The following is a 14,885-nucleotide window of genomic DNA, read 5'->3' as shown; positions in this document are numbered from 1 at the left end:
TCCTCGCTTCCTGAAAGAGGGCGGCCAAGTGATCGCAGGAAAACAGACGAGGGTGGGCAGGGGATAATCAAAGATGGGCAGACGACGGTACAGGATGCCGCCACCCCAGACCATTCCATCTCATCTCCTTGGGTGGCAGCACCTTGCATATTTTGCCAGTCCCTATGGCTAGCGTCGTATCACGGCCTAGACTACAGGCACAAGGCCATGGCACTGGGCGAACGGCTGGGGCACCGCGGTTGTGTGCGGTGATGGGTGGAAAGATGTGGGCTGCCTTGTCTCTCTTGTGTAAAATGATGGATCGATGCTAGAATCGCGTGTGGCTGCCGAGACGGCGTCAACCTACCTACCTACCTACCTATGGCGGGGTGCTTGCTTTGCCACTTGCTGCTGTAGGACATCATCGCTACATGAGGACACGGACGCATATCTTATTTACACGGGACTTCGGGGAAACGGGTAGTTCGGATCGAAGCATGCCATGCAGAATAATTAAGAAGGATGCTACCATGTGTAAGCGTTTGAGGCAAATTTCCTCTCATAAGGTTCCCCCCCGCCCCTCCTCTCTGCTTGGTAACCTTCCCGGGGCCAGGACGGACGAAAAATATAAACAAGGGACAGAAAAGAGGGACGTCGAGTCTCGCTCGTCCGCATCTCACGGGATGACCGTTGTAGGCGGAGTTAGGAACTAATTAGGCACATAGGTACTAGGCGGCCAAGGCAAGATCCGAGAAGTCGGTGAAAGTATCTGGCTCGCCCGTCGTGCAGCATCGAGGTACGTGGAGATACGTACCGGGCCCAGGCCGCTAAAGCCACGGCGCGGTTGCCATTCGATTCGGCATCAGCCGATTTCGACTCCTCCTCAGCCCATTCCCGCTCACTCCCCAAATTTATCGCCAGACCCTTGGCCCAAACATGGCAGCATACACCGTCATGTCGCCCGCCTGGTTTGAAATGTCGCCCTGTAGGTATATTTATCTTTTCATGTGCTTCGCTTTCTCCACCCCTCTCCCTGACGAACGCTTGCTTTGATACATCCGTTTTCGCCTGCCTCCCAGTCTGCAGCGGATCCCGACTTTACTACTACTACTACTGCCTGCCCAACGACACTGTCAATTATTACTGCCGCCACTTTCCAATACACTCTAACAGCAAGAGCCTGGTTTATATCAATCCAAATTTACTGCCGCGTCTCCTGCGGCTGTTGCGATTTGAAATCCTCAAACTTCTTTCTCGGGTTCTATCGCGAACGCATAACTAGTGTCAGTAAGGAGGTACTCTAACATACGATATCTACGACATCGAACGCACCGCACAGAAACGACCTCACTACATAAGACGAACACCGCATAGAAAAAGCTGCTTCATACCAAATCACCCTCTATGGCGGCGCATCTACCTGCTTTCAATTTCAACCCTTTGACCCCCGTCACGCCCCCGCCCGAGCATCTCTCATTCCGAAAGCCCGCACTTTCTCTATCAGCTCAACTAAAACGCAAGGCCGCCAACATCACCAACGACCATGTCCCGGCCACGATGAAGAAGGAAGAATCACCAAGAACCACTCCGCCCATGGGTGCCCCGCCCAAGCCGACTTCGATTTCCAACACGAGTGCCGCAGACCCGACGAGCCAGCCGCCCATGAATCCCCAATACGCGGCCATGGTCTCACGCATCGCTACCTACTATCAACAAAGGTGTCAAGCCATCTCTAACGCGCAGCAGCAGAGATGTCAGGCCTGGGCGAACATGCACAAGCAAAAGTGTCAAGAGATGATGCAGGCGGCCATGTTAGTGGTGGCGTGGTATGTCCGCGACCGGGTCCAGCGGAGACGCCGAAAGCAAAAACGGCAATTTCGGACGGGGTTAAGAGCTCGGAGCACCCGGTCCCGCGTTGTCAAGGGCGAAGGGGTCCGGCGCTGGGTCATGAACTTGCCTGCGGGTCTGTCATCGCCGCCCGTCCAGGGGCCCGACGACCTCGCTGACCAGGACGAGGCCCACTTCTCCATGGATAGAGAGGTGCCGCCAGACAAGGACGCTAAGCTGTTTGAGATGGCCGACAGCATGATCAGGAGCCAGTACCGTAAGGTCGAGGTGCCCATCCTCGGCGTGCTCGGTTTTGAGGAGGACAGTGGGAGCGAGAGCGAGGCAGATGTCTATGACTATCCCATGAAGGACGAATTCGAAGAGGACGAGGCTGAAGACTGCGATGATGACGAAGACGATTTGGACCTAGATGACGAAGATGAAGAGGAGGAGGCCGGGTCCGAGGCTGTCCACCGTGGTACAGGAACGGGTACGGGAAGCCGGGGCAAGGACTCTGGCTTGTCATCTTGACGGCATTTTGGGGCGCGCTTTTGCTATGCTTTGTGTGGTTCCCTCCACCTTTTTGATACTCTTCTCCTACCTTATTCTGCGGCGTTCAACGGTGGGACATGGACGATGATGTGATGATTGGATTAATTACCCTCGGCGACCTACATACCTCACTTCCTGGCTACTTCTGCAGTATATATACACATATCTGGCACCATGCCGCTATGAAACAAGACAAACATGGTTCTTTTCTCTTTTTTTCTTCTTCTTCTTTTTTGTGAAAACTCGAGTTCATCTCATTACACACACTGTTAATCCATAAGTTAATCCATAAACTCAACAGGAAAGAGCGAGTTGCGAACGTCACCCCGAGCTCAGATTTCTCAAGTGAGATGGTGACGACCTTAATGGATGATCATACGTTTGGAGCTCTAAAAACATGAGATTTTTAGCTTTCCAGGGGAAGGGAGGGGGAGGGGGAGCAAACAAAGATCTTCGCTTACCTGCACCCTCATGACCCCTCACCCCATCACACTGACTGTTTTGCACTATTCTGTCGTTGTTCCGTCTGTTGACCCTTTCTGATGCCATCCATGTCAAAGGAGCTCATGACTGCTGAAGACTATAGCTGGCGGTCATCCGCCTGCAGTTCGTGTGACATGTGTAATGCAGCTGCATTTCATGCTGCTGCACAGCCCCCCCAGAGATCCACCGGGACTGTAGACAGGCACTCGGTCTAGGGATAACCGATATTTACTGAATCATGAACAGCGCTGGTGTAACCACGATCACGTACTGAACTTACAACGTCATTTTACTCGTAAGGTGCGTGGCACTGCAATTCTTTCGACTTGCATCGGGCTTCATCAACTACTGTCTTGACCAATGAAAGAGCCAGATTGCGGATGTGGATGGTCGTGGCTCCCGATAATATTGAAATTAAGCAAAGGCAACACATACGTCTCGTCAAGGGCAGTTGCGAGCATCAAGTCATGCCGGACAAGTTCGATGGCGGCCGCTCCAAAGAGACTCACACCACAGGTGCTCTGGCTAGCTGAACCCCGACTGCATCAACCACCCCATGTTCATCCTTAGTCGACATCTCGCACTACCTGAGCTTCCAGCATCGGTTCGCCAAAAATTTCGTCCTCGTTCCTTTCTCACCACCACCTGTATATCGTTTCTATCATCAACTACCTCCTGTGACATTATCCATACTGGCTGGTTTCGGTACAGTTATCCAAGTAAAGCCCTAATACCAAGGCCTTTAACAACACCACCACCTGCTTGTCTCAGTCACCGCAATCAGCATCATCGAGTCGACAAGATGAGGTAAGACAGGCGTTCGAGGTGATGGTTGATCCTCCATCCCCCCCCCGGCGTCCCGGCCAATCGAGGAGATCGCCCACACCTCCTCCTAGACCCAACCTCCCCGCACTTCTGTTGCACCGACATGTCCCCGCACGCTCCCACTGGCTGCGTTTCAGCGCCCGCCTATCTCTACCGCAGGGGTGTTCCCGTGCTCTACCTTAGCTCCCCCCAAAGAGCTTCGAGTCCGTCTCTGCTTTCAGACAATCCCGAGGTCAAAGCTAACGAGAACACCTCTGTTTCGTAGTGATCACAAACCCAAAACCCTTAATCGACATCTCACCGACGCTCTCCAAGCTGCCGAGAAAGTCGACAACGCATCTCCAAAACCCTCGCGGCTACATCATCACTTATCGGAGCTCCATCGTAATCGTCGACTAAACAATCGATCAGCTCCACCCGGTCCTCTCAATCCATCGAAACAGTCTGGACAGCCACTGCTCGATAGCTTGACAGGACACCCCATTATGGGTGGCGGAAGAGAAATCAAGAGCAAGAGCTCATACCCAACTCTCGCTTCCCGTCCTGTGGGACAATGGATCTCCAACATCTACAAGGAGAGAATTAACCAATTCTACTCCAGCGGACAATGGGAGAAGCACAACCTCCTGGCGTGCGTTACCCTCCCCCCGCCCCCCACCGACGCCCCGTAGTAAACCTGGGGAGCATCCCGCTAACTTGCACCATAGAATGATGACGGAGGGCACCGCATCGGGCGAGCCTCACGTTAAGCTATCCGTTTGGGACGCACCCGACACCACCCGCCCAACCTTTGAGGACGCTGTCTCGCACGAATTCAAAAAGACCGAGGTTGGCGCCTGGTTTGGCCCCTCTTGGTCCACCCATTGGTTCAAGGTTGTCTTGACCGTCCCGAAAGAGCTGCGTGACAAGGACCTTCTTGAGCTCCGCTGGGATGCCAACAATGAGGGTCTCATCTGGACTGAGGATGGCAAGCCGCTCCAGGGTCTTACTGGTGGCGGCGAGCGGACCGAATGGATTCTGCCAAAGGAGTTCAGGGACGGAAAAGAGCATACCATTTACATCGAGATGGCCTGCAATGGCATGTTTGGAAACGCCCCCGGCGGAGACGGGATCCAGCCGCCGGACCCTAACAAGTATTTCCGCCTTGGTCAAGCTGAAATTGTTGCTGTCAACCCCGAGGCACGAGCACTCTACATTGACATTTGGATCATTGGCGATGCTGCGCGTGAGTTTCCTCAGGACTCGTGGGAACAACACAAGGCTCTCAAGGTTGCTACTGATGTGATCGATGCTTTTGAGCTTGGCAACAAGGACTCCATTCTGAAGTGCCGAAAAATCGCACAGGAATACCTTGGTTCGAACGTCGACTCTCACAAGGTCTACAGCACCGACAAGGAGCCTCAAGTCTATGGAATCGGGCATTGCCACATCGACAGCTGCTGGCTCTGGCCTTGGGCCGAGACAAAGCGCAAGGTCGTCAGATCCTGGTCTAATCAGTGCGACCTGATGGACCGCTACCCTGAGTTGAACTTTGCTTGCTCGCAAGCTCAGCAGTACAAGTGGTTGAAGGAAATCTATCCCTATGCTTTTGACCGCGTCAAGACGAAGGTTAAGGAGGGCAGATTCCACCCCATTGGTGGTAGCTGGGTCGAACACGACACCAACATGCCTAGTGGCGAATCTCTCGTCCGGCAGTTCTTGTACGGCCAGCGATTTTTCGAAAGCAACTTCGGCGAGCGTTGCCAGACTTTCTGGCTGCCCGATACGTTTGGATACTCGGCCCAGCTTCCGCAGCTCTGCCGTCTTGCTGGCATGAACCGCTTCCTTACGCAAAAGCTCAGTTGGAACAACATCAACAAGTTCCCGCACACAACCTTCAACTGGGTTGCGCTTGACGGAAGCCAAGTCATCTGTCACATGCCGCCCTCGGAAACTTACACCGCTGAAGCCCACTTCGGTGACGTGAAGAGAAGCGTCAGCCAGCACAAGTCAATGGACCAGGATCACACGTCTTTGCTCGTATTTGGCAAGGGTGATGGTGGCGGAGGCCCAACCTGGCAGCACCTCGAAAAGCTGCGCAGATGCCGCGGCATATCCGATCAAGTCGGCATGTTGCCTAGAGTGCACATGGGTAACAGTGTCGACGATTTTTTCGACAAGCTTGAACCCAAGGCTACAGAATTCGTCACCTGGTATGGTGAGCTCTACTTTGAGCTTCATCGTGGTACATACACTACGCAAGCGAACAACAAGCTCAACAACCGCAAGTCCGAGGTTCTTCTGAGGGACGTTGAATGGCTTGCCACTATCGCGACACTCAGCGACGATGGCAAACATTACAAGTACCCAAAGAAGGAAATCGATGATATGTGGGAGGCCGTTCTGCTTTGCCAATTCCACGATTGCCTACCAGGCAGCTCTATCGAGATGTGCTACGATGATTCGGATGAGGTAAGTCACAGAGTGCAAGCACAAGATTACCAATGCTGACCTAGATAGCTCTACGACATGGTCTTCAAGACCGGAAAGAAGATCCTTGAGGACATCCATGGCGTGCTGGGAGTGTCTGCTACCACCAACGGCTGCATTAACGAGACCATGGCACTGAACACTCTCCCCTGGCACCGCAAAGAGGTTGTTGAGCTTTCCGCGACGGAAGCTGGCGTTGCGTGTGGTGAGGGCCAACTGCTGGCCATCCGTCCTCTTAAGGTCTCCAAGGAGGAGCCGGCAGTCACTGTCGAAGAAGTCAGCTCTGGCGTATTTGTGCTGCAGAACGATCAGCTTCGCGTCAAGGTCGAGGACGGAACCATAACTTCTCTATATGACCGTGTTGCCAACCGTGAGGTCATTGAGAAGGGTGGCAAGGCTAATCAGTATGTCATTTTTGACGACAAGCCACTCTACTGGCAAGCCTGGGATGTCGAAGTCTACCACCTCGACACCAGAAAGGAGCTTCGCTGTGGCAAGACTGCAATTTCCGAGCAGAAAGCGCATCGCGTCAGCTTGACCACCGAGGTCAAGATTAGCGAACGAAGCTCAATCAAGTCCACAATCACGCTTTCAGCCGCCTTGAAGGGGGTCCAGTCATGGGTCGAGTGTCACGCTGAAGTCGACTGGCACGAGTCTATGAAGTTCTTGAAGGTCGAGTTCCCCGTTGACGTCAGAAACACAGAGGCGTCCTACGAGACAGCGTATGGTCTCGTGAAGCGGCCCACTCACTACAACACAAGGTGAGTCTTCTCTTTTGATACCCCGAAGACAACCTCTAACGTATCACAGCTGGGACATGGCCAAATTCGAAGTCTGCTGCCACCGTTTTGCTGATCTTTCCGAGCACAACTACGGCGTTTCCATTCTGAACGACAGCAAGTACGGTTTCGCAACCGTCGGTAATCTGCAGCGCCTGTCTCTTCTGCGGTCACCCAAGGCCCCTGATGCCCATGCTGATATGGGAACCCACCAAATTCGCTGGGCGATTTTCCCTCATGAGGGGCCACTGGGTTCTTCGACTATCCGGGCAGCTTATGCCTTCAACAGCCCTCTGAAGCTCATGTCGGCGCCCGGCACTGTACAGGCATCCCTCAACAAGAGCCCTGTCAAGCTTACCGGGGATAGCTCTCTCATCCTTGACACTGTGAAGCGGGGCGAAGACGACGAGGACGTCACTCGCGGTGAGCTTCCGAAGCGCAAGGGGCGCAACGTCATCTTGCGTGTGTATGACAGTCTCGGTGGCCAAAGCCGGGGTGTTATTGAGACCACCTGGGACGTCAAGCGCGTCTTCAAGAGCAACCTGCTGGAAGACGACATTGAGGAAATCAAGATCGAGAGCGGAAAGTTCCCGGTTACGCTGCGCCCCTTCGAAATCGCAACCTACCGCCTGGAGTTGTAGGATGCGAATCTGGGCAATTGCGGTCTTGACTACGATTGTACCACAGACGAAGCCGACGTTGAGGAACCAGCTACGTCGGAGAATGAGGACGGTTTTGGATTTTGAGACTCAAAATGAATCACGATGGAAACAAGGCGAAGGATCAAATACGCCTCTTCGTAGGCGTTTTCGGACATGTGAATACCTGTGTAAAAATAACAAATAAATGAAAACAAAAAAACCCTCAGAATGGCTCTCTAGTTCCTTTCCCTACATGCGCCGCCCCTAAACGCCGTCGTTACTAGAAGCCTTGCAGATTCCCTAGGAACAGCGGGAAAGATCGACATCATTACACAGTACATAAACCCAAGCATTTCCACCGTGATCAAGTACCTCCCTCCCCCTTTATGCACTCACAGAGACCCATCTTGAGGCAACTCCTCGATGACGCCTTCGACAATGTCAATGAGCTCGTTGATATCCGGGCGCTCGGCCGGCTCGACTTTGAGACACTTGCGGACAACGTCGCGGATGGACTCGCTGATCTTGACCTCACCGGCGCTTGAGGCGCCCGGGTCGGCGGCGGCGGCGGCGGCCTGGCCCCTCATGCCGCCGCTGGTACCCGTGCGCTTGATGCCCTCGTCGGGGAAGCGCCAGTCGCCGCCGAGGACGCACATGCTGAGGGAGCCGCCCGTCTCGTCGGAGCGGGCTTCGAAGGGGGACTTACCGACGAGACAGGCGTAAAGGGTACAGCCGAGGGACCAGATGTCGACCTTTGTGTCAATTACAGTGCCGGTTTGGACGTCAAAGAGCTCCGGGGCGCGGTAGGGCATCGTACTGTGCTCGGCGGCCGTGTCCTGCGTCGCGATGGCGAGGGAGTGTGAGGTAATGGGGATCGGGGAGGGTGCGATGGAGCCGAGGTCCATGAGGATCGGGTTCGAGCCCGAGTCGTCGATCATGATGTTTCCTTAGGAAGGGCATGTTAGTCCGGTCCGTTTGGCGTTTGGTGGGGAGGGGACCTACCTGGCTTGATGTCCCGATGCGCGTACGACTTGACGTCGCCGGACCCGGGCGTCTCGCCCTCCATCAGCGGCCTCTGCTGCTCGTTCTCGTCCTCATCGTCGGCGCCTGTGGCGGCGGCCATGCTCGCGACGCGCTTGCCGCCCTTGTTCTTCCCGCTCTTCTTCCTCTTGGGGCCGTTACCCTGGTCTTCCTCATCGCCGTTGCCCATCTCCATCCTCTCGATGCCGGGTTGCCCGCGCCCACCACCGCCGCCGCCGGTATAATGGTGCATCTCCCTGAGCGCCTTGCAGACGCCCAGGAACAGGAGCATGAGCCTGCGCTCGGGGAAGGCGGTGTGGTTGACGAGGTTAGCGTTGATGAGGTCCTGGAGGTTGCCGCGACGGTAGTAGGGCAACAGGACGTAGACGGTCTTGGAGCCGGGCTCGCCGCCGCGCTCGGTGGCAATGGCATGGTCGATGCTGTGGATGATGCCGGGAGACCGGGCGAAGAGGCGATAGGCGTCAACCTCCTTCATAGCCTGGGCGACGGATTCGGCGCCGAAGGGGCAGCGGATCTTCTTGAGGGCGAGCTCTTCCGAGGTCTGGGTGTCTTGGACGAGGTACACGTAGGAGAAGCCGCCCTGCGCAACGGTGCCGTTAGTTTGCGGTTTGTTTTTTTTGTCTAAAGAGCCCGCTTCCAGCACGAGAGATGGGGCCGCGTATTGGATCGGGACGTAGAAGAAGAAGAACAAGAGGACTTACCTCGCCCAGAAGGCGGAGGATCTTGAAGTTGCGGTTGTTAATCTTGAGCGTCGGCGAGCCGGGGAAGCAGTTCAGGCAGTTCCCGAAGGAGTAGAGCACGTCGAGGAGCATTTGCGCCATACCGGGCCAACGGAATGCGACGGAAATGTCGATACGTGTGTGCGTGTGTTTGCGTGTGGGTTCCGCGACTTTTGACGCCGTGGTTGTCGGTGCTGTAGACAGCTCGCCGGGCGTCGCCGTATGCTGTCCGTCAGTTAAAAGTGGGTCGATACAATTGGCTTTCAGCGCTGTTGAATTGCTGACAATCGACACGTGGGTAATGTCCGGTCGTGGGTATCGCAGTGAAAACCTCGGCCTCGTTTGTTTGCGATTAGAAGTTGTGGTTGCAGCTGCGCGGGATACAGGACAGCTAGCTCTCCCACTTTGTTTCTCTGCCACCCCAGTAACCAAGTGGGCAGAAAGAAGCTGGCGCAGGTCCTCCACGTTCCAGCAAGTCCGAGGTGGGCGTGGCAGGTAGGTACCCTGGAAAAACAAGGATATGTGCTCTTCACGGAACAAGCCGGGATTGCCGTTCTTCGTATCCAAGTGGCCACTGGGAACGATTGGAGATGACGGGTAGAAGTCAAGGAGAATGGGCCGTCGTCCGCAATTGCGAGAAAGTGAATGTCGTAGGGCAAGCTTTTCCCAAGACAATAATAAAAACGAGCCGAAGGGGAGGAAACATCAGATCAACCGCTTGCTGCCCCTGCCTCGAGGCTGTGCTTTGCTGAGCTAAGGATCCGCGTAGGCAGAGACCATGAAACGCCACGGGGACCCCTCGGAGGTGGGGAACACCACGACTAGCTCCAGGTCCAGAAACGGCATTGAACGCTGATGTGCCTGCGGCCACCGGCGACGGGAAGACCCTTGCCGTCCAAATGCAGCCCGTCCCTAGCCTTCGGGGACTCGACCAAAATATGCATTCCTCAGCGAACTCTCTATCACATGTGATGCTTTATCGCACAGTTGTTCATGACTTCGCGTCTTTGTGACCATGTCGGAAACCCATGACTTAGGTCTACTATCATTAACTTATATAAACCCCTTGAGATGAATACCAAGGAGACCAAAAGAGCCGCTGCATCACACTCGGAGTGACTAGGAACCGAGTCCAGCGCGAAAAAAACCAACGCTGGGAAACAAGCTCTTCCTCGAACTGTGGTATCATCGCTGCAAATGCTATGACGAACGAAAACCTTCCATCGCTCTGACAACCCAGGAATCCAATACAAAACTGATCATTTTATGGTTTTACCTTCACAATAATTCAACACAAGACAAGGTTGCTGACGTGATAGCGTCTTATCCCTTGTACAGGCCCCTTCTCGCTGTTGTGACTTAAAGTCGATCCTCCTAGAATGCGTCTTCGAACGGACAATCGTAGCTCTCGTGACCGTCTCTTTCGCAAACGGCACACCACTTTGAGTTGTCTATCACACCTGTCTCCTTGCCAGCCACAGGGCCGGTCTCCATAGGGTTCGGGAGCATCTGGGTGTTGGACAGAGGAACCGTCGTCTTGGGCTTGACCGGTGATAGGGGGGCAGGCTTGTCTTCAGCAGAAACAGGTTGTATGTCCTCTTTGGTGGCATCCTTGATCGTCTTGATGGCGTCGCCATTGGTCTTGGTAGTCTCGGTGCCAAACATATTGGTGCAGGTCAGGATATCGTGGCCGCCCGTCTCGCAGATCTCGCACCAGAGAGTACTATTGTCGGTGACAGACGAGTAGGCATCACTCTCTGGCATAGTGTCTAATGTACGGACGCGCTTGTGCGTCGCTGTGGGGGGTTGAGCCTCGCTGTTACGCGTCAGAATGATCGTGTCCCGCGAATCGCGAAGCGACGAGCGTTGAGCACCACCGTTGGTGGCAGAGTCAGTTTGCAGGGTTGCAGCGCTCCCCCTACGGAGCAACTCTAGTTCCCGCTCGAGCTCCTCTTCACGCTGGGTTTTTTCCTTGACAACAGCACGGAGCTCTGCCAAGTCACGCTCCAGCTTGTCTCGAGCCAGGGCATTCTCGCGGACTGAAGGGTCTTCCGGCTTATCGGCGCCTTCACCAGGAACGGAATCCCGACTGAGGGAGTGGATGATCGCCTTCAGTCCCCGGATCTCATCTTCCTTCTGCTCGAGCTCCTTGGATCCAGAGAGACGGTCACCGCTTGGTGACCCTCTAGACCCATTCACCGCAGCCGAAGCCTTTTCGCGCTCACGGCGCAACTCGGTCCGCGTGCGCTCAACTTCGCCTCGAAGAAACTCGACCTCTCCTCTGGCTTCGGCTTCCCCACGCCGGGCATCTTCGAGGCCCTCTTCGAGTTCTTGAACCAGTTCCTCGAGCTGCTTCAACTGTCGAGCGACTGAGTCCACGTCATCAGTCCGGGATTCGAGCTCTCGGATTTCAAGCATAAGCTCGTCGATTCGTTTTTCGTAAACTCTTTCGGTCTCGGTACTAGCCATTTCCAAGGTGTCGATTGTGCTTCGGAAGTCTGCCCGATGCGCATCAAACTCGGCTGTGAGCATCGCAATCTTCTCGTTCTTCTCTTTGACCAATGCTCGAAGCTGCGCCGTGTCCTTATTGTCAAAGCTATTTCGTTTTGGTGCTCCCAGATCCGAATTCTCCATAAGGCTCTGCAGCTCGGTGAGACTGCTTTCCATCTCTGCCAGGGTGGCTGCCTGGTCTCTCAACTGCCTTTCGCGATCTTCCAGGTTTGCCTTCAGGCGCTCGATTTCGTCGTCATTTTGGGCTCGCGACGCAGCTCTCGACCCAGCCCCAGCCCGGGAAGGAGCTCTGAACTTGGAGTTGTATGAAGAGATCGAGTTCGTGCTTCCATTTGTCTGTGTTCGCTGCAAAGTATTCGACGGCATGGGCTCCTCGTCAAACATTGACGTTTGACCAAGGGCAGATGCACTGCGAGGTCCAAGACTTAATTTCGTATCCAGTCTTGGCGTCTTGCTAGGATCTCCAGCCGTCCCACGTACACTCTGAGCGAAGCGGTTGAGGGAAGGCGAGCTATGTTTGGAGGACACTTTGCCAGGAGTCACCAAAGACGGTCTCGGACCGGGCGTCATCTGCAGTTTTCGCACGGGCGACTCTGGCCGGACGGAGGGCCTGCTGATGGACTTCTTCAGCGCAGGACTGGGAGCCCGGCCTGGCCCGACAGATTTGCTCAGCATCGGTACCGAGGGAGTAGAAGGGGTATGATTCGTCGAGTTTTGTGTGCCGGGTTTAAGACCACTCGTCGTACTCGCCGTGGGGGTATGAGGGAACGAGCTGTAGGACGAGCCCGACGGCGAGTCCCTCCTGACGGCTTTATTGAGGGGAAGAAAGATGCCTGCGCCAGGGAGAGTCGTGGAGAAGTACGAGACACTATACAAAATCAGGGGCGGGTTCTGTCGTCAATTTGACTTTGGCAGAAAACTTACCCTTCCACCTCGCCAGAGTTCTTGCCCCTCTGTGCGAACTCGGGGTGCAACTCAACGCCAGCGAAAGTGCCCTTCTTCCCGTCCACCGACCCAATGAAGCGAACGGTGCCGAACATGTTCCCGGGAACTTCGACGACATCGCCAACGGCGAAGTCGTTCCCGACCTTACCGGGAGTAGCGGGTGGCATTTTGCGATCGGGTGACGACTCGGCTAGCACACTGTTGTAGGCGTAAGACTCGCTTACATCGGGAATGGAGGCGAGTGATTTGGGAGTCAAAGCGGCCAGGGAGGACTTCCGAGGCAGGGAGTGGTGGGACGGCGCGAGGCGCGAATGAGTGTTGTAGAGAGAGTTGAGACTAGGGGAAGAAGCAGTTGTAGAGGAGGCGAAGTTGCTAGTGTAGCTGGTAGCTTTCCGAAGAGTTCGCGGTGGGTGGCCGAGACTTCTATGGGTCGGCGCGTGAGCGGCGGTCGCTGTTGTTGTGGTGACGGACATGATGAACAGCCGGGTAAGTTTGGGTATTGAAGACAGTGCAATAAATTAGTGGATACCGCAGCTCGTATACAGGGACGCGGGCAGTAATGCAACCGCTAGATTGAGAGCTGGACGGCAACTCTACTGGAGCTTAGCTCTTTAGTAGGCGGCACAGGGTCAGGCCAGGTTGTCGTGGTTGCGCCTATTGTTACCCCGGGGCCCCACTGGTCGGTCGTCCACAACGCAAAGGTAGGTAGCGTAACGGGAGCTTAGCTCGCTCGCCTTGGCAGCAGTAGGAGCCACGCAGCAAATGAGATGCGTGATGAAGGTCCTGTTTGATGGCGGAACGAAATGATCTTTGCGAAGACCTCAGTATTCCGTGTGCGGGAGAAGGAACACAAATATGTGGCGGGAGGGAAGAACGCTCGGTTGATTGGGCGCGAAGGAGAGACAGTATTCGTACGCTATGCCGAAAGAGCACCACCGTGAGGTGTGATCGCCTGGGTCTTTGACCTTTCTGTAAGGTCGAGGATGGGTTGTCTGTGAGTTTGACATCCGCTGTAACTCTGCGTCTTTCAGTGACCTTGACAGATCCAGAAGCTCCGAGCAGCTTGGCTGAGTGGTTGGGAAGTGACCCGTGCCACGGAAACGGGTCGTTTGGATATGGCGTTGGCGATAGGAAAGCAGGACAAAGGAGTCCTGGGCGAAGGACGTGGCAAAGAAGAAAATAAAACAAAATCAGAGGTCCACAGAGGAGGAGGAGGAGGGGCTTTTTGTGACGATATGAGCCTCCTTTTCCCCTTGCTCGGCACGGCCGCTCTTGATGGGTTCTCCGACTTTGGCCACTTTATGGCTCAGCCTTTTGGGTAAGGATCCGTGGGCTAAATCCCATGCGCAGGGGTAGTGGCCGTTAAGGAAAGCGGGAAATGGGTTGGTGATCCGTCGGGTTGTGTACGTTGTAGCGTGGCCCTTGTGGTTGGTGGTTTTTTTTGGGGTAGCGCAGCGCGGCGCGAGGTATCAGTAATCTGGGGTGAAATGGGACGAGGGGTGAACGGACGGGTTGGTGTAGGGAAAGACAAGATCAAGCAAGACACATCTAGAACAAGAAGGCGGATAACAAGACCGTTGAATAAGTAAGTAGGCAGGCAGTAGAAGCTGGGCGATGGGTGGGCAGAGAAATGGGAGAGAGTCGCTGGCCCTGGAATGTCCGTCGCATTCATGACATTTATTCCATGAACCTCACTTTATGGTACCGCAACAGCTGGCAATGTTTACATGGATCCAGATCAAGTAAGAGTAGTGCTGCAGCCGCAGCTGCTTCGTCGCGGCGAATGTTAAAGAGACTTGCGCTGCAATTGGACCATCCAGCATGGATCTGCGCCGCTCCTTCCATCATTGACCGCAGATTTGAGCGAGGCAACCTTGAACGTCAAGGGGAAGACTCCTCCTCTGGTTGCCCCCCGAGTTCGTGCCCTCACGGTTGCCATGACGCTGTGGTCGCTTTGCATCGTTTAAGCCGTGGCCGGTTACCGCTGCATGCAGATAGCGGGTCTAAACTAGCCCAATCCCCAGGCAAAGACCGGGTGAGGCGGTGGGGGGTTCGTCTCCAGTTGACTGCCTGCATGCGACGTGTTCGTTGTCTTTGATGCTGGTATCGGCGGC

At 55.0% G+C, this 14,885-nt stretch overlaps 5 protein-coding genes across 5 annotated transcripts; 3 read left to right on the top strand and 2 right to left on the bottom strand.

The window, feature by feature from the left end:
* Positions 1-280: 280 nt before the first annotated feature.
* On the top strand, positions 281-1,265 carry LY79DRAFT_20017 (uncharacterized protein). Its single transcript, XM_060551452.1, has 3 exons — positions 281-626; positions 705-964; positions 1,159-1,265. The coding sequence occupies exons 1-2, from the start codon at positions 411-413 to the stop codon at positions 951-953; spliced, it is 465 nt and encodes a 154-aa protein (XP_060420952.1). The 5' UTR covers positions 281-410; the 3' UTR covers positions 954-964; positions 1,159-1,265.
* Positions 1,266-1,383: 118 nt separating this feature from the next.
* Positions 1,384-2,337, top strand: LY79DRAFT_664739 (uncharacterized protein; the record flags this gene model as incomplete). The annotated part of the gene is made up of 1 exon (XM_060562952.1): positions 1,384-2,337. One exon carries the CDS (start codon positions 1,384-1,386, stop codon positions 2,335-2,337), a length of 954 nt encoding a protein of 317 aa, XP_060420951.1.
* Positions 2,338-3,929: 1,592 nt separating this feature from the next.
* LY79DRAFT_533600 (glycosyl hydrolase family 38 domain-containing protein) lies at positions 3,930-7,715 on the top strand. The gene is made up of 4 exons (XM_060556375.1): positions 3,930-4,297; positions 4,374-6,117; positions 6,166-6,896; positions 6,946-7,715. Exons 1-4 carry the CDS (start codon positions 4,152-4,154, stop codon positions 7,553-7,555), a joined length of 3,231 nt encoding a protein of 1,076 aa, XP_060420950.1. The 5' UTR covers positions 3,930-4,151; the 3' UTR covers positions 7,556-7,715.
* A 232-nt stretch (positions 7,716-7,947) lies between these two features.
* Positions 7,948-9,417, bottom strand: LY79DRAFT_574759 (kinase-like domain-containing protein; the record flags this gene model as incomplete). Its single annotated transcript, XM_060559628.1, has 3 exons — positions 7,948-8,501; positions 8,558-9,176; positions 9,298-9,417. 3 exons carry the CDS (start codon positions 9,415-9,417, stop codon positions 7,948-7,950), a joined length of 1,293 nt encoding a protein of 430 aa, XP_060420949.1.
* Positions 9,418-10,257: 840 nt separating this feature from the next.
* LY79DRAFT_19638 (CAP-Gly domain-containing protein) lies at positions 10,258-13,565 on the bottom strand. The gene is made up of 3 exons (XM_060551422.1): positions 12,751-13,565; positions 11,623-12,694; positions 10,258-11,526 (listed from the first exon to the last, which is right to left on the bottom strand). Exons 1-3 carry the CDS (start codon positions 13,242-13,244, stop codon positions 10,690-10,692), a joined length of 2,403 nt encoding a protein of 800 aa, XP_060420948.1. The 5' UTR covers positions 13,245-13,565; the 3' UTR covers positions 10,258-10,689.
* Between the last annotated feature and the right edge of the window lie 1,320 nt (positions 13,566-14,885).

This window comes from Colletotrichum navitas, assembly GCF_030913465.1.
Source record: "Colletotrichum navitas strain CBS 125086 chromosome Unknown LY79scaffold_1, whole genome shotgun sequence".
NCBI classification, from domain to species: Eukaryota; Fungi; Ascomycota; class Sordariomycetes; order Glomerellales; family Glomerellaceae; genus Colletotrichum; species Colletotrichum navitas.
Note: the sequence above shows the minus strand (reverse complement) of the source record. Positions and strands in the feature narration are given on the sequence as shown.

Coding starts and splice junctions, on each gene's coding strand:
- LY79DRAFT_20017 (XM_060551452.1), top strand. CDS start 411: ATGAGGACACGGACGCATATCTTATTTACACGGGACTTCGGGGAAACG. Junction 627..704: donor ATAAACAAGGGACAGAAAAG/AGGGACGTCGAG, acceptor TTAGGCACATAG/GTACTAGGCGGCCAAGGCAA.
- LY79DRAFT_533600 (XM_060556375.1), top strand. CDS start 4,152: ATGGGTGGCGGAAGAGAAATCAAGAGCAAGAGCTCATACCCAACTCTC. Junction 4,298..4,373: donor GAGAAGCACAACCTCCTGGC/GTGCGTTACCCT, acceptor CTTGCACCATAG/AATGATGACGGAGGGCACCG. Junction 6,118..6,165: donor GCTACGATGATTCGGATGAG/GTAAGTCACAGA, acceptor TGACCTAGATAG/CTCTACGACATGGTCTTCAA.
- LY79DRAFT_19638 (XM_060551422.1), bottom strand. CDS start 13,244: ATGTCCGTCACCACAACAACAGCGACCGCCGCTCACGCGCCGACCCAT. Junction 12,695..12,750: donor AACTCTGGCGAGGTGGAAGG/GTAAGTTTTCTG, acceptor GATTTTGTATAG/TGTCTCGTACTTCTCCACGA. Junction 11,527..11,622: donor TCGAAGAGGGCCTCGAAGAT/GCCCGGCGTGGG, acceptor GAGCGCGAAAAG/GCTTCGGCTGCGGTGAATGG.